General features: G+C 27.7%; 3 protein-coding genes across 3 annotated transcripts; 1 reads left to right on the forward strand and 2 right to left on the reverse strand.

Moving 5' to 3' along the window:
* Positions 1-127: 127 nt before the first annotated feature.
* Positions 128-3624, reverse strand: LOC137816401 (uncharacterized). Its single transcript, XM_068619519.1, has 8 exons — positions 3358-3624; positions 2848-3114; positions 2582-2653; positions 2459-2497; positions 2076-2183; positions 1680-1777; positions 1447-1558; positions 128-495 (listed from the first exon to the last, which is right to left on the reverse strand). The coding sequence occupies exons 1-8, from the start codon at positions 3508-3510 to the stop codon at positions 247-249; spliced, it is 1098 nt and encodes a 365-aa protein (XP_068475620.1). The 5' UTR covers positions 3511-3624; the 3' UTR covers positions 128-246.
* Positions 3625-8288: 4664 nt separating this feature from the next.
* LOC137816402 (uncharacterized) lies at positions 8289-10218 on the reverse strand. The gene is made up of 4 exons (XM_068619520.1): positions 9975-10218; positions 9680-9798; positions 8811-8944; positions 8289-8720 (listed from the first exon to the last, which is right to left on the reverse strand). The coding sequence occupies exons 1-4, from the start codon at positions 10024-10026 to the stop codon at positions 8597-8599; spliced, it is 429 nt and encodes a 142-aa protein (XP_068475621.1). The 5' UTR covers positions 10027-10218; the 3' UTR covers positions 8289-8596.
* A 2681-nt stretch (positions 10219-12899) lies between these two features.
* LOC137816403 (F-box protein PP2-B10-like) lies at positions 12900-14665 on the forward strand. Its single transcript, XM_068619522.1, has 3 exons — positions 12900-13385; positions 13572-13690; positions 14099-14665. The coding sequence occupies exons 1-3, from the start codon at positions 13134-13136 to the stop codon at positions 14523-14525; spliced, it is 798 nt and encodes a 265-aa protein (XP_068475623.1). The 5' UTR covers positions 12900-13133; the 3' UTR covers positions 14526-14665.
* Positions 14666-18555: the final 3890 nt, after the last annotated feature.

Genomic DNA, 18555 nt, shown 5'->3' on the forward strand with positions numbered 1-18555 from the left:
ATTGGTTTCTATTTCATGATTTTCTTGTAGTGATATATATAAACTTAGTCAAGAAAAGCAAAGCAACAATGAGTGTGAGTGTGGCATCTTTTAGAATGAGCATGAAGGTGAAGTGTTTGAAGTTATGTTTGTGTGGAATTTGTTTAGGCTTGGTTGCATGCATTAATGAAAGCAAATTGGAAGAATACAATAGCGGCTGCATTTAGTGAGAAATAAGAAATGAAAAGAAAAGGAAAAAGTTAGTGTTCATTTGGCAGTATGAGGCGTGAGAAGATTCATGATTTGCATTTGTTTGTACATCCAATGAAGATTCTCCAATGTGAGTTCACCCCCAAGAGAACGTACAACAGACCCACCACTGCATGCCCCCACTCTGCAGCACTCTTCAAGTGTCATGCCTTTCATCACTCCATACAGAAACCCACTTGCAAACAGATCCCCTGCTCCTGTTGCATCTTTTGCCCTTGCTTCTCCTATGGCTGCAACACGTGCAATCTGACACATTCAAACACAACCATTATTCATCAACACTTTCCTGCACTGCACTTGTTTCCATGCTCATATCACTCCACATAATAAAATTTCATTCACTCATCAGAATTTCAAGTTTCAGTTCCCCCTGTTAACTTTAAATGTTTCATTTTGGTGTCTTCAAATTTCATTGTTAATCTCTCTAATAGTTTATCATACTAATTTGATCTTGACAAAATTGTGAGAAGATTGTGAAGATTAATAAAATCTAAGTTTAAAGTTTTTCTAGACTGTCTAGAGAGGTGTTATACTGTCTAGTAGTTCAAGATTATCTGATAGGTAAGAACAAAATCTAAGTTTAAAGTTTTTCTGGACTGTCTAGAGGTGTTAGACTGTCTAGTAGTTCAAGATTATCTGATAGGTAAGAACTACTGTTTTGGATCATCTAGTCCTTTTGTTTAATTTTTCTGTAACTGTTGATGTCTTGTGTTATTTTGAAACTAATGTACACATGTTTTTGGTTCGTATGAGAAACGTTTTTAGTTTTTAGTGAGAAGTTGTAAAACGTCTTGTACTTAAAAACTTCAGTGAAAGTACTCATAGAGAAACATCGAGTTGTACAACTCATAAATTATTATAGTAAAAAATTATAGTTGAATCATGGTGTAATTTTTTGTATTCTGTACTATCCTTTTTACATTTTCTGCATTTTCCTATTAAGTCAATTGATTATAAGATCTAGTGAATTGTGTTTCTGCTTAACAAAGTTCAACCGTTCCAAAAACTGATAAAATGATTAGTTTAGTTTAATAAAGATATACTAAGGAATGAAGTGAAGTTTTTAAATTTCAGTTATCTTTCTTCGGTTACACCTATTGTTTAATCTATCTAGTTAATTATGGTTTCCCTATGTAATCAGAATAACTGTACAACATATACAAAATGGAAATGAGATGTGAAATGTAATTTACAAACCTCATTTCCATGTTTAGCAATGCATCCATTAGAACCCAGTGTTACTACTGCCCATTGGCAGTGCTTAGCAAGAAATTCTAATGCAGTTTCTGGATCAGCATTTTGTTCACCCCTGAATCCATTGTGTAAAGTGATAGAAAAGTATAGAAAAAATCAGCAGATTACTTATTAAGTGAAACTAAGAAATGGAAAATGCTTAGAACAAAGCTGGGTTAAGTAAAATTTGTAGTTACCTTAGAAGCTCTGTTGCTTCATCCTCATTGGCAAAACAAAGGTCAATGTTCCCAGACTCTAGAAGCTTCAGAAGTGGTTGTTTGAAATTCCTAACCATCTTGCCAAAATAAAGAGACCACATAACACCAGTGATTAAATTTACATAGTTGATGCCTAGAAAACAACAAGTTTCTGCATTTTCATCAATTTGGATATTTGCTACCTAATAACTTTCCTATACAAACATATTTTTTTAAGAACAAAGAATAAATAAAATAGAATAAGACATTTCAGAGGTGTCTCAACCCTTATACAGACATTTTAGGAATGTTTCGATCCTTAGCTAAAGCCAACTTGTCCGATAGTTCATAATTGTTGATTCAGATGGTAGGGGAGTTTCAAGTTTTGTAGAATACCTCAAAACTGGCCAAATCCAAAGAAACAAGAAGACCCTCCTGCTTTGCTAAAAGAATAGCTGCTTGAATCACTTCCAAATTAAGTATAGCATATCTTAACACCAACCACTGAAATGTTAACATATCAAAAACCAAGTCAAAGTTCATGCTGAGAATCAAATATAAGGCAAATTCAGTCTCATCCTATGATCCATTTGGTGGAATTTACATTGCATGAACAATTAATTCAGTCCTAGAAAAACTGATGAATGTCATCCCTCCCTATCATGGCAGCCAGAATCAGATCAACATCACAGGGACAAATGAAGTATATAGGACAAGATAATAAACACCAAAAATGTTAAATATCTGTAATATTTCAATCAATTGACAAAGACAACAACCTTGGAGCCCTTGAAATCCTCTTTGGTCAACTCTTCCTCCTGCAAAAACACAGTAATTTTTAGTTTATGTTTCAACCCGAGCTAAATGCTTGTATATTTGAGAGACACAATGGAGTCATGTACCTGAACTTTCACAGAATTAGAGAGACAGGGTCGCATGGTGCGGTTTCCCAAGTCATCAACCAAACAAACACACTGTGACACATAGCTAAGCTGTTACATTTCTACTTTTGTACAAAACATTTACTGATAGATAGAATAAATTATATGTAAAATCTTATATATGATCCTTGTAAGTAGCACTTCTAATTAGGATTGAAAAACAATTCAACAACACCAGAAACATTTAAGAAACTATGTCTCAGTTTTATCCAAATTCTTGAGCAAACCTGCGCTGTATGTCCTTTCTTCTTCCTGAGTCTAGAGAGGTCCACTCCATTAAAATTCATGTTATGAACAAACAACTCTCCTTGTTCATCATCCCCACACGCCCCAATAATTCCACTGGAAATTCCAAACCCACTTCTCAGCCCTCGAACAGTGTTTGCAACACTGCCTCCAGCCAATGTCTTAACATCTGAAGAAGGATCATCATGGCATGAAAGAACATGGCTTTTCACCTCCCTCAGTATATTTTCAAGCTCCACAAGCTCAACCTACCATCATGAAACACATTTTACCAAACAATTCAACACCCTTTGTCATGTCATGTCATGTCATGCAAGATCACAACACTGCTTATGAAAGCCATGCTTAGAAAATGTAACCATAAAAAGGAAAAAGACAAGATTTTGTAAGAACCCACCTAGTGAAAGTGATAACAATAGTAAAAAAAGTGAGAGTGAGGAAATGAAAAGGAAGAAAAGTGGTGATGAGGGGTGTGTGAGTAGTAGTAGTACAGGTATGGAGCCTCCATGTTCACCGGAAATTTGATGAAGCAAGGACCAATCCACTCTTGCCACGTGATCAACAAGAGCTGAAGGTTGAAGTCCCAGAACAAGGGGTGCCTCTGCAACTGCAACCTCGTTCTTCGACAATGCTTCTGCACCCATCTTTCTGCTTCTCACTCTCACACTCTTCTTTCTTCCTTCTCTCCAATAATCAATGTCTGTGATTCTTTCTTTCCTTCTCCTCTCACCCTTTTCTAGATTCTCACACACACCCCTTTATATATATAATGTATATATATATATATATATATATATATATATATAATACGCAATGGTACAGTAACAGCACGAGGGCGCCGCAGCATTTTCCGGATATCGCGGTGTTCACTTTTGTTGTTTTGTCTGTACATTTTGCTGACTCTTATAATGCAATATATAAAATATACTAAATTGCATGAAATTAAATATGAATGTGAAGAATGAAAATTAATTTCAGAAGTTTATTTTAATTTATTTAAATTTCAAGACTAAATTAAAATTTTCATATATATATATATATATATATATATATATTTAAAACAACCAAATTAATCTTTCTACTTTTGTTTAATTTATTCCTTTTTTTTTAGTTGTAATATATGTATGTCCGAATAAAATATTCGTTAGGTTTTTTTTTTATATCGGATAATTTTAAATATTTTTTACTATTTTTAAAAAAAAAATAGTAAGATGAGGAAGACTTTAATATGTCTTGTGATGGTAACACGTTTATGACTAAAAGTTGACTAAAAGAACGTGGTGTGAAAGTGATATGAATTTAATTCAAATCATTACATTAAAATTATATTAATGACATGATTTTTTTGTTTAATTTTAAAATTTAAATTTGTAAAACGTTTACGCGATTTATCCATCACAATAATTTTTAAAAAAATTATTCCATTTCAATAAAAAGAAATGTTTTACTTTTGTAAAAAACAACCTATAAGAAAAGACAACGATAGTGTATTATATTCATGATATCGTGATATAATTATTCTAAAAGTAACAAAATAACATGATAAGACACTACTGTGTCATATTCATGATATTGTGATATAATTATTTTAAAAGTAACAAAATATTAAGAAATTTGATTGAAATAGAAAAAATCAAATCAAACAAAATAAATAAATATGAATAAAAAGATAATCAAGGTAGATTATAAATCTTGATATATAAATTTAATATTTTAAATTCAAATAAAAATAGATTTTTTTAGATATGTACATTAAAAATTACTTTATATTATTTGTATATAAGAATAGTAGTATCAATAAGTTGACATTCACATTATTTCAATACTTTTAAATATTATTTTTTAAATAAAGATGAAAACGTCACGGTGGAGATATAATATGAAAATTATGGGGTGAAATAATATAAAAGGGTAGAAATTTGTAAAAACTCGTATAAATTCTAAGTGAAAGAATGAACAAATTATTACAATCTTCTCCATAATTGTATTTGAATAATTTACAAGAGTATTTTATTTATTTCATTTAATAATTTATTTTAAACATTTTACACTACAAGAAAAAAAACAAAATAACAATTAATTTATGGAAAAAAAAATAGTTAAATATTATATTAATTAAATTATATATTATATGAATTTATCAACAAAATCAATAATGTATAAAAGATCTTCTAAATAAAAATGTTTAATTTTAGTAAATTAGCTCCATATTACTCACAATTTAAGCAAAGAAATAAAAAGGGTGTTTGTGGTGACTATATAAAGAATAAATTTTATTATTACTATAAATTAGATAAAAAAGGTTTTCAATATTACAATGTAGAAAATAATTTGTTATTAATGTTATTAAAATTCAAGGAAAGATATTTATTGTTATATTTATTTGTAAGTGACATTTTTTATTAGTATTTTTTCTTTTTCATTTTGCTGTTAGCTTAGCTGCATAAGAGTATTAAGTGAAATGATTAATGCTTGATTTTAAGTATGATTATTGTAATATTCATGGTAAAAATGATAATTTTGTCATAAGTGATGTTAATTTGTGATTACCCTGAAACTTAAGATAACAGCAACGTTGATGGCACTGTGATTATTGGTTGAAAAAACTTTAATTTTAGTGTTGTGTCCTAATATAATAGAATAAACCAGCAGAAATCAAGGACCAAATGCTTTCTAACTTTCTCCAATAATATTTTATACACATTTAGACATTTTTATTTATTTTAACTAAGCAGCGTATTATTTATTATTGGATATTAGCAAAACACTAGTTATTATTATACACTTAATCATTAAGTTTTATCACACCAAAATAAAAATTAATTTTAAAATTATAAAAAATAATTAATCACTGTATTAACTAAATTAGATATTATTTTAGATACTAACAAATATTAGTTTTTATTATTAATAAATAACTATTAATTATATATCATTTTTGTTAATATATGAGTTTTAGTCTAGTTTTCATACTTTCTTGTATTTTTTTATTTATTTTTTTAGTAATATTTTTTTTATGTGGTGACAGACGATTATTATTATTTGAAATGTCAAAGTTTCACATCTAACCTGAGAACTTTTATAAAAAAGAAAAAAATTGAATTAATATCTAATTAACTATCAAAGTCCTAACTACCAACTAATTGGATTATAAAATTAATAACTAAAATTTTGGTAATTAATTAAATACAAATTTAAAATTTATTTGTTAATAATAGAAATTACTTTATATATAAATTTTTTGAAATTTTTTGAGTTAATATTTAATGAGCATAACCATTGATTAGGAAATGTTGTAGTTTGTAATCTCTATGCATAAAGAAATGGAAGGTGTTGAATTTTGTTTTTGTTGAAGTAAAATAATTTGAATTATTGAGTGGCTTTTTTATACTTTTAAGCTTTAACAAATGTTGCTTTAGTTTAGTGATACCTTTTTTGGGTTTTGCTTTGTCAGCATTTGGTGGACAATGGAAGTGTGAATTCCAATGTGATTTTGATTGCAAATGTCTTGGGAATTGTTAAAGCCATTCTTCCATGCACTTCTCATGCCCTTCTTAAGATCAACTTCAACTCAATCATTGGTCAATGTTCTTAGAGAAAAATGTTTACAAAAAATTTTATTTACTAATATTTTAAAAATTAATTTAGAATATAAAGTAAGTAGTTAATCTATCTATTTATAAACTATTTTATAAAATTTTACTAATAATAAAAATCTCTTTAAATATTAATATCTTTTTAATCTCTGAAATAATATTTAATTTAATTAATATAATAACTAATTTTTTTAAAAAAAAATTAATTGGTATTTAATAACTTTTTCACTTACATTCCCTCAAAAGTTGAATAAACTCAAATAGATTCGTTAGTCAATAACTATTTTAGGAGATAAATATTAGGCACGTGACTCAAGGTTAGAACCTATATAAATGTTTCTAACATGCTTAGTTATTCATTTATTTAAAAATATTAATTGGAGTTTTAAAACTTAAAATTTAATTAAATTTTAAGTACTTCATTAAGCTAACGTTTATTTATTTATTTGAAATGAACTACAAGTTGGCATCCTCATGTTTGAAAGTGAGAAAGTAATCTAAAATGGGCTTGACCCATCGCAACTTAAATCGGGTTTTGAGTTCTGCACTCCCATAAATTTAGACCTGCACTCCCATATAATTTAAATGACCATTTTGCCTTTCTGAAAATAAATATTGAGATGTGGGTGACACTCTGTTTGCTTTGGAACATTTTCGGGGTTGGAGCAATGTTAGTGGTGGGGTTTTGAGTTCTGCACTCCCATAAATTTAGACCTGCACTCCCATATAATTTAAGTGACCATTTTGCCTTTATAAAAATAAATATTGAGATGTGGGTGACACTCTGTTTGCTTTGGAACATTTTCGGGGTTGGAGCAAAGTTAGTGGTGGCTCATGGTTAATGCTAGTAAATGATATTTTGGATTATATAATTCGAAAGTTTTTTTTGAATTTAATTTTTAATTGAAAATTAGTTTATGAATTATATAATTTGGATATATTTTAAATTACGTAATTCATAATTTATATTGAAAAAGATTTATGAATTATGTGATCCAAAAATTAATCTGAATCTGGATAAGACTTTCAAATTACATAATAAAAAAGTAATCCTTAATTTGAAAAAGACTTATGAATTATCTAAATTAAAAATATAGACTATATCACACCATAAACTTCATATATACTATACTGATCCTTAATTTGAAAAAGACTTATGAATTATCTAAATTAGAAATATAGACTATATCACACCATAAACTTCATATATTTTAATTTTTTTACATAAGAGTTTTACTAGAATAAAAAAACTTATGAGGAGGCATAAGAATATACGAAGGGCAATTGCTTCCTGCACCATATTAATGTACCCAATTTTAATAGAAAAGAAGAAAATGTCCTTAATGTATTATTTTTTATATTATGAATTTTTTTATCTGGAATGGGCTTTTGATTTTTGTTTCTGGATTTTTATATCCAAAATACAAAAAAACTCTTCGAGATATATTTTTTCGGAATGTATTATTTTCTATTCCAGATTTTCATTTCTGGAATAAAGGTTATTTTTGAAACTTTTTAAATCGTGTTGGGTGCAGGTTGAAAAATGTTGGGTGTAGGAAGAAATTGCCTATATGAAGATGAGGGAAGAAGTGGGCTTAAATCAAATATTGGACCATCCACCTTTGATACGCAAGGAAGGCCCAAACCCAGTCATTTTACTAAGAGGGTGAAGAAGTCTAATCACAAAGACCAACATAATAAGTCATAACAAAAATTATTTATTCAGTACTCTTTTATTTCAAATATTTATTTTATTCATACATGATATTTTTAATTCATTAAATATAACTTTGAAAAACGATAATAAAAAAGCAAGGGAAGCAAGATAATATAAATAATTAGCACCTTGTTCAGATTATTATTCCATTACCCTCTTCAAACAAAACCACACACTACAACACAAATTGAACCAACAAAGCTAAGAAAACCCAAAAAAGTTACATTGAATAACCAACACCACAAGTTCTTTCTCCATGCCTTCAAATTTTCCAAACCAAACACACACCAAATTCTCTCATAATCTATATAATATATAGTTCACTTAACATGAACAATACCAACTAAATCCACTAATATATAGTTTGAGCACTACACATATTATATATTATATAGTATTGATGTATATTTATATAAATCAAGCAGTAATTTTATTTTTGGATGAAGGCATGTTGGTGACATGAAACTGTGATGTGTACTTATAGGATGCAGCTTCATTCACTGGAGGCTCATTCAGAAATGCCCAGCTACTCTTCGTCCACCTGCATGCATGCATGCATGCACATATTCAAAATATGATTAATTAATTAAGTAAATAAGAGTGTTTAACAGGTGGATTAGTTTATAATTACCAGCCATTTTTCTTTATAAGCTGCTCCAAACTTGTATCAACAAGGTTAATATTTAAGCTTTCACGTACACGTGTCACTGGCATGCTTATTGATTTCTGAAACTTCTTTTCAGTGCTCCTGCTGCCATCTTCATTCTGCATCACAGAAATCACAATCCATAAAATGGAGATCCGAAGAGAAAAAAAATCACCATAAGAAAATTCATACGAAAATACGTATAATTTCTAAAATGTAAGATATGAAACAATAAGAAAAATCTTACGAAAATACGTATAATTTCTAAAATGTAGGATATGAAAACATAAATCTATATATTATATAGTTATGAATTATATAAATTGACAATTTATGTGCATAAGTATGTTCAAAAAATAAAAAATTTGTAACAGAAAAATGTTTCTCATGGTGGTCCAAAATGATTTGTTTCTTAATTTTATAATAATAAAAATTTATATAATAAATTTGAGTTTTTAAAATATTAATGTAATTTTTTAAAATTGTATTAAAATTGTGTTAAAATTGTCAGAAATTCAACAAATATTTTTTAAATTAAACATTTCACCAATATGTATCTTATGAATGTCGGACACGTGTCATTGTTCGATACATGTGTCCAACACGAATAAACTATTAAAGAGTCTAACACGAATACACTGAGTCTCATACACATACAAAAATTAACTAATATAATTAGTTTCTCTTTTTTGTATGTAATTTAAAATTTATATATGTAGAGATTAAGAATCATAAGAAAGGCTTCTAGTTTACTCCTTCTCATGATAAATGCATAAATTAAGGGGAAAAAAAAAAGTTGAAGACAAAGATATAATTAATGTTATTTAAGGCAGAGAGGTTTCAAATGTTCAAACCAGAAGAGTGTGTGGAGAACTGGAAATAGCAGTGAGGTGTTCTTCCTCAATCTTCTTCTTTGATTTCCAATAAGCATCAATTTCATCTTTTGTCAGTGAACGGTTCCTCTTAAGTGTGGCTGAAACATTCACAAATCACCATGCTTAATCAATGGCTAATTAACACAAAGCATTTTTTACTTATTTGCATGTTTCAAATGTAAAAGATAAAATAAAATTACTTAAAACAATTTTAACTTATGGATCATTATTTAACTTCACCAACACAAAACCAAACATTGACTTATGATGTTACCTGACTTAGGATCCACATGGGTAGAGCCCCATCCTGCCATAAGAGAACCCATTGTACTGTGTTATGAAACTGTGAGTGAAAACCAGTGTCTTAATCTCTATAATGATCTATAATTATTAACCTATTTGCTCACATTCAAAGGTTTGCAATAGTTTTATATAGTTCTTGATGAAAGAAAAAAAGTGATGAGATGGTTTCTTTTTCCTTTGTTCTTATCCCTTCTTGATTTTTTTCAAGGCGTGATGAAAAAAGTTGGAGCAGGTCCCACATCGTATATAGCACTATGGATCCTATGATTTCGATGTATAAAGTAAATGAATGTTCTCAGATTCAATTAATGCAGCCCACAGAATAGAGAACAAATTCGCGAAATTAGCGCTAATTGTTTTGTTTTAATTATCCTTAAATTGAACATTCTGGTTTTTTATCTTTGTTTTGTGTGTGTCTTGAACGGGTAATGGGGGCTCAAGTGAATGGTGTGATGATGAGATGATTTTTTTCAAGGCGTGATGAAAAAAATTGTGGTTACACTCATTGTTGTATTTTCTTATTTATTGTGTTTTAAATCCATAGAAATCATAATATGATATGATTTTAGAAAAAAATTTCAAATAATAATAGTAATAAAAAAATAAAAAACATTATCAGACATTGAGTTGTCAATAGCATATCTGAATCTGCATGACATCCACAAACATTAATAATGATTTATTTTTTACCAAAAAAAAAACAAAAACATAACGTTGTCAATATCTCTGCATATCTGAATCTGCATGACATCCACCACAAACATTAATAGTAATATATTTTTTTTACGAAAAAGACAATATTTTTCAATGATTTTAATTGAGTTATATAAAAAGTTTAGATCCCACATTAAATAATAAATAACATTGTGAGTAATCTGTTAATCATAAATAATACATTAAAAATATTGATCATGTTATTATTATAATTAATTAAAATTTCATTAAAAGGAGATTATGTGGTGTAATTATGATGAATGATAATTTATGAATTTATGCATGAGACCCACTTCAGTCAAGAATCTTATCTTCAACCAAATATTCCCAGCCACAGTCACCACTTAACTATGTTTTTCTTTTTGTGTTTTTGTTATTACTTTATTTTAACTATGATCCACTATCATATTTAAATATTTTATTTTTTAAATTTTATTGTTCATTTGCTTGACATGTTATCCTTAATTATTTTTAATTATTTTTTCATATTTTTCTAGAAGAGGCATGTATAAATGTGTTTTTATTTGTGAGGAAGGTGAAATTAAATTTTCTTAAATTGTATGGTATATCTTTTGAAAATATACATTTTTTTTAATTTTAACTTCATTCTAGACAGTTTTTAAATCTTTGAATACTTGATTAGATTAAGTGTATATTAAATTTTGTTTGATCCAAGTGGAAGAAGCACGAAATATAATAATTTAATAGATGAGATTGATCTTTTAAACTTTTTTAAACTTGTGGAATTTTAGATATTAAATGTTCTAAACTGAAGTTTATCTTTAATGAGTTGTTGGAAAAGAGTTGAATTTCACTTCTTTTAATCAATTTGGTACATGTCTTATACATAATTTTAAGTTTATATTTTCTACATTTTTTTTCAAGGTATACTTTGACCATTTAAAGTGAAAGTGTAGTCATAATAGAGATTCAATTCAGGTTCCTTGTTTTAGTCATTTTTTTTTTCTCGTAGAGTACAATAAATATATTTAAAAGTTAATGTGAAGGTTAAGAGGATAATAAGAAAAAAAATGTTTTATTGAGATTCTAAAGAGATTTATATTGAAGGAATTTTTTTATTGTTATTATGTTTTTTATTGGTTTGGTTTGTATTGTTTTGCAGTGTAGTAATGTTTTAGCACTGTAATATTTCATGATTAGAAAAAAGTTCGTATATAAAAAAAATTATATTATTAATAAATAGTTTATAAATTAATATTTAATTTAATTAACTATTAAATTTTTAAGTATTAATTAATTAAATTTAAATTGATAAATTAATTTTTAATAATTAATTAGATATTAATTTTAAAAAAATATATTAATAATTTTATTTTCTTTAATTAATATAATAAATAATTATTTTTAGTTTCTAAAATTAGTCTCTACAACCAACAAAAAATTTAACTAATAAAAAATTTAACTAATTTTCTAAGAATTGTGATTGAAAGTTGATGTTTATCAAACAAATTCTCTCGAATTTTGGTGTATAAGTTAGACTAAATTGCAATTTCTAGTGAAAATTGATACTTTAAAAATAGTTGTGTTTAAATATGTATTAGTTGAGTATTATTTCTTAATTGAAAATTTAGCTGTTAGAGGAATTTGTGTCTGGCCTGTTTAACTCTAGTGAATGATATTTTATTCGTCTTCTGACTAAACATATAAATAAATATTGCACTTAAATCTTCAAAAGGATTTGAAAATGGATTCTGAGTGGAGGCTCATGATACCCTTTTGAAGAAATAAAGTAGTAAAAAAAGATGAAAAAAAATTGAAAATGTTTAATAAAAGAAAAATTAAGAGAGAAGGGAAATTTTGAAAGTACAAAATTTACTATTTCTATTATATTTTCATCATATTTTTTATTTATCTGGTTAAGCCAAACATCTCTATTTTATTTTTTATGTTTTTATTACTTTCCATGTTTATCTTTTTTTTTTCCTATTGTTTTCCTGAAAACAGGCCGACATGGGGCCCACTTTTGCTGTCCCATATCGATAAGAAATGCTTTATCCAAGGTGACAACTTACCTATCCATAGTTTGTTATAAACTTGAAATTGGAATATTTTTTTTTTAATTCTCAAATTTTAATAAAATAGAGTTTTAGAAAAAGAAAACTCAAAACTTGTATTAGGAAGAGTTTTACAAAGACTTTATCTTACTTATATCAATAAATTCAACTAAATACCAAACCTTATTAATAGTTAGTTATACATTATATAATTGCCTACAATAATGTACAATTTGTGCAAGCAATTGAATAGTTGACCTAGTGAAGTGACCAAAGAGGAATAAGGAAACTACTATAAGGAACATAAGATAGAAGCTTAATCATCATCATCAACATAGTTCTTAGTTCATATATATATCTTCATCACTGTAAAGGAAAAAAAAGAACCTTGATAGATATCAATGGAGTTTGAAGATTTGGCAGAAGGATGCATTGCAAAGATACTGTCACAAACCTCTCCTCTTGATGCTTGCAAGCTCTCCTTAGTTTCCAGAACAGTTTGCTCTGCAGCTGAATCTGACTCTGTGTGGAGTGCTTTTCTTCTGAACTTGACCTCTATCATTCCTCCTTCTTCCTTTCCCTCCTCTACCTCTAAGAAGGATCTCTATTTCAATCTCTGCAACCACCCCACCATCATTGATCAGGGTAAAAAGGTAAGTAAATAAAGCTTTTCCTTGCATTAATTAAAAAAATGTGTTCATGATTTTGATCAAACATAATTTGGTGATATGAGGTCATGTGATAATTTCCCATGAACATGGTGGTTGTGGTTTATACAGAACCAAGCATTTGTGGTTTCAAAGTGAATGAAATGTGTGGTGTCACTGAAATTAATGCAGAGTGTTCAGTTGGACAAAAGAACTGGGAAAAAGTGTTACATGCTTTCTGCTAGAAATCTGGAAATTGAATGGGGTGATTCTGTTCGACATTGGGAGTGGACAAGCCTGCCAGAATCCAGGTTAGTTACTTGATTAAGTTTTTGATAAACATTTTCTCCCCTTAACTTTAACTAAAGTGCCAAGGTTTTACAAGTGTTCATTATCAAAATTGTGATCACATAAACTATTTGATTGTGTTATTGTTAAGAAGTGGACTTTAAACTTAACTCAATCTCATAAAATCAATAATGTGATCAGCCTAACAAACCATTATTAGGATAGACTCAAAATGGTTATGATAGACTCAAAATAACTCTGATATCATATTAAGAAGTGAACTTTAAACCTAACTCAACATCATAAAACCGACTTATAAAGTGAGGTTTGCATCTACTAATATACTAACATTATAACTCCAACAGGAATCACAACTTTGAAAAAACAGAACATTTTGTGGTACATGTGATTTATTAATTGTTGTGTTACAGGTTCGAGGTTGTTGCTGTGCTTCGTGCTGTGTGCTGGTTTGACATCAGTGGGAAGATAAGCACCCTTGCCCTGTCTTCAAACACACATTATGCAGTTTTTCTTGTGTTCAAGATGATGAATGCTAGTGGATTTCACTACCATCCCACAGTGATATCAGTTGGTATTTCTGGAGGCAGTACCAACACCAAATATGTTTGTTTGGATCTGAACTTGAAGGATAATCGCTTAAGTGAACTACAATGTCCAAAAGTGAGAAGTGATGGTTGGTTGGAGATTGAGATGGGAGAGTTCTTGAATTCAGGCACAGAAGAAGGGCAAGTGGAAATGAAAGTGATGGAAACAACAAGTCATATTCTGAAGTGTGGTTTCATTCTTGAAGGAATAGAACTCAGGCCTAAACATCTGATATGTGAAACAAGTTCTTAGGCCTAAGAAGGGTGAAGATATAGAAAAAATGCAGAATTGTCTGCATAATCATTTTACAGATATGTAAATTATTATTTTATTGTAACATTTTGTTTATATTTCTTATTGTTAGCTTAATATAATATTTGGAGCTGTCAGAAGTAATTCTCCTATAAAATAACTACAGAATTTTAAAAGCTTAGAATGTTTCAAATCCTTAAATTATGCAGAGTAAATATTGAAACCCAAAATTCTGACGAGTTTCAATGAAGCTAGTGAAGTCACCAAGTGGTTAATCTGTCATTATCTAAATTGGGTTCATGATTGAGCTACGCCTAATTTTTCCTGTAACATATCAATTCAAAGTGAAATATTTTTTTTTTTCAATAATTTAAAAACTTTTGTCATTTAGATATTTATTTTCATAAGTCAAATCATAAACTTCAAAATAATATGTATTTTTGGATTATTTGATAGTAAAAATGACATTTCCGATGTTAAGATCTATAAAGAGACATAAATGAGTTATGAATTTCAATATTCAACATCATTTACAGCACACCATTCTGAATATAAAAATCTGGAATCATAACTCACTTCCGAATATGGTCATTCGAAAACTTAAATGAAATACGAAAATGACTTTCTGAAATATCCAGAGTATATTTCTGCATCCATAAGCAAAAATGAAACAAAAAAACATTGTTCGGTTTTAAATTTTATGTCGCGTGCATGTCTTAAATGATATGGTGTAGGGAGAAATTGTCTTGTGCTACACTTGAAAAATTGGGCTTGGGCTGTAGCACAATCAAATGCAGACAGCTTCTTCCTGCACATTCATGGCTTCTTCTAGCACCCCATACTAAAAGCACATTTATTATTGTACCCTTCAGTAAAAAAATAAAATATAACTTTAACCTAATTTAATTTAACCTACTTTCACTTTCTCTCCCTTTCTCCTTCACTTCCAGCGCCGCACACCTCCATCCATCTTCCACCTCCTTCAACTTTTCTCCTTCTCTCAAATTCTCATCCTCTCAAAGTTATCCATCTCTCAAAGCTTCCATTCTTTCTAAAGCTCTCCTTTTCCACTGTCATCTTCATTTACAGCATTTATAGGTTAGTAATTTCATTGGTTTTAATTTTGAAGTGAAATGTAGCGGAAGGCACAATATAGTTTGGTAACCATTTGCACAAATAGGTACCAGATTACGTAATCCGGTTGATTTTAAGTTAGGTTCCAGATTATGTAATCCGGTGGGTTTCTAGTTAGGTTCTGGATTATGTAATCCGGTAGGTGTTAGGTTTTCAACCAATTCCAGATTATGTAATCTGGTAAAGTTTAGTGTTTAATAAGTTCTGAATTACATAACCCAGTATTAGCAATATTCTAGTTAGAGTTTCGGATTACATAATCCGTAGGTTTATCCAATTAAGCTCCGCATTGTGTGATCCGGAAGTTATAATTTTTATTATACATTATGACGGTATTTTTACTGAGGGGCTTTTTTGGTATTTTAAAAGTTTATGGAGGTGCCGAAGAAATCATGGAGGTGCAGGAAGAAGCTGTCTCAAATGCATAAGTCTATTTGTTGGCCCATTTGCATGGAGCTAGAAGAAGATACCCGAAATTAAAGTTTGATTAAATCAGTAAGATAAACCATGTGACCATCCAGATTCAAATTACAAAATCTTCATAAGTAAGATTAAATATTAATATTAATTTTAATTCAAAAAACAATTCAATTACTATTATGTAGAATTTAATTCAACAGTAATTATATAATAACAATATTATATTAAAACCAATTCAATCACTGTATGGCATAAAAATTAATTAATAACTATACTCGACATATTGTATAAAAAATAATTTAATAATTATATTACGTAGAAACTAATTGTAAGCATAAAATATAAAATCTAATTAAATATACAAAGACCAAATACTTTATTAGTGTTTAAATGCTAAATATTTATTACCAAAACATATTTTACTAGTTACTTACCAACTTAATCTTAAGATAACATAATAAAATCAGTGAAGAATATTCTATGTTAAAAATTTATAATCCTTTAAATATAATTATATCTCTATTATACGTACACAAACATTGAAAACAAAATGTAAAATATATACGATAAAATAGAATTGAAAAATATTAAAAAAATCCATCCGAAAGTTGAGAAATGATTCCACAGCAAGCAAAAAGCAAAAACACAAATCCAAAAATTCTACTTTTAGAAAAAAGGAAAAATAATGATACGACAACTCTTTTTCTGTATACTAAAACAGAGATGTTGTTTTGAATGAGTTTGAAAATGAAAAAAAATAAAAATGAATTGATTAAATAACTTTTTTTTCTTATTCTTCGGTTTGAGTCTTTTTTATTTTTTAAGTTTTTTTCTCTTCTTCCATTAATAGTTTTGAGATCAAAGGGTGTGATGAGGTTCATATTAAAGTTAAGATTAACTTGATGGTATATAAAAAAAATAAAAAATTTACCAGAGAGAGTTATTGAAAATGAAAGTTAGTTTATTTCATACGTGAAATTTGGTTTAGAAAATGTGAAGTATGCTATCTCTTTCTCTCTGTTATTGCTTTAAAATATGGAATTAAGAAAAGAATGAAAGAATCAGTTTGCCTTGTACATTAATATTAAATTAAAAAATAATTTTATTTTTTAAGTAATTGATATGAAATGACAAAATAATCTATTGTACTAATAAAATAAGATATATTAAATAAGGATGAAATCGAAAGAAATTTATGTGAAAAAACGATTATATCAAAAAATCTCTTAATATATGAGTATAGATAATTAATTAACATTTTTTTTATAATAATAATATTAAATTGATTAATGACAATTTCAAATTTAAATAAATAGAAAGTTATCAATTCAATAATAATGAATAATAAGTAACATTAAATGGAAAATAGAAAAGTAACTTCCACCCAACTTCCTTCAACTGATTATTCTTGGAAATCTGCGAGGTGACAACATCAACTACAATTCATGCATAAAATAGAAAAGTAGGTTTTTTTCAATATATTAAATATATTCATACATAACACTTATTTAATCTTTTACAAATATATTTTTAACTAAAAATTAAAAAATGAGTATGAAAAAAGAGAGAAAAACACGACTGAAGAAAAAATATCAATTATCCAACCAATTAGAAAAAGTATCTAAACCTTATACAAATGACACTTCTAATATATATTTAAAATACAATAATTTAAATATATGTGTCATGCAAAGCATACAATACTTTTTTTAAAGACAAAATATTAAAAGAATGAAGCCATATTTGTATTCACAGCTCCTATTAATTGCAGTTGATGGATCTGTGCCCAATTAAAACAATGCCACCACTCTCATTTAAATTCCAATACTTCAGAAAATTAAACAAGTCACGTGAGCATCGAGATTTACCACCAAACAAAAACTCAGACAAAACAGATAAACTCACTAAAAAAAATCATAAATTTTAAAAATAAAAAATAATTAATTATTACAATAATTAAATTAAAAAATATTTTAAAAATTAAAAAGTTAGTTTTTATTATTATTAAATAATTTCTAAATTAGTATCTAACTAGTTATAAAAAATTTAATAAATTTTTTTATAACTAGTAGTTAAAACATAGTTAATTAAAAATTATTTAATAATAATATAATTTAATTTAATTTTTTTTTAATTTTTAAAATAATATTTAATTTAGTAACTATAATAATTAATTATTTTTTATGTTTAAAGGTTTGTTAATTGCAGTGGGTATTTAGTCTATTTTTTACTTCAAGAATCTTCATTCAACATTATATGTAAGAGTATTATAGGTTTGGAACTAGACCACACATTATTTGGTGAATTAAATAATGGTAGAAGATACTCAATATGTGGGGTCAAAGATTGGAACAGAAACATCATTTGTATTGTTTATAGAATCAAAAAGTGCGTGCAAGATTGCAAGATTATAAGGCCAATTTCATGTAAATGAATATCTTATTAATGTGTTGAAGATGTATAAATTTAAGTGATG

The sequence above is a fragment of the Phaseolus vulgaris genome, chromosome 1, assembly GCF_000499845.2.
Source record: "Phaseolus vulgaris cultivar G19833 chromosome 1, P. vulgaris v2.0, whole genome shotgun sequence".
Taxonomy (NCBI): Eukaryota; Viridiplantae; Streptophyta; class Magnoliopsida; order Fabales; family Fabaceae; genus Phaseolus; species Phaseolus vulgaris.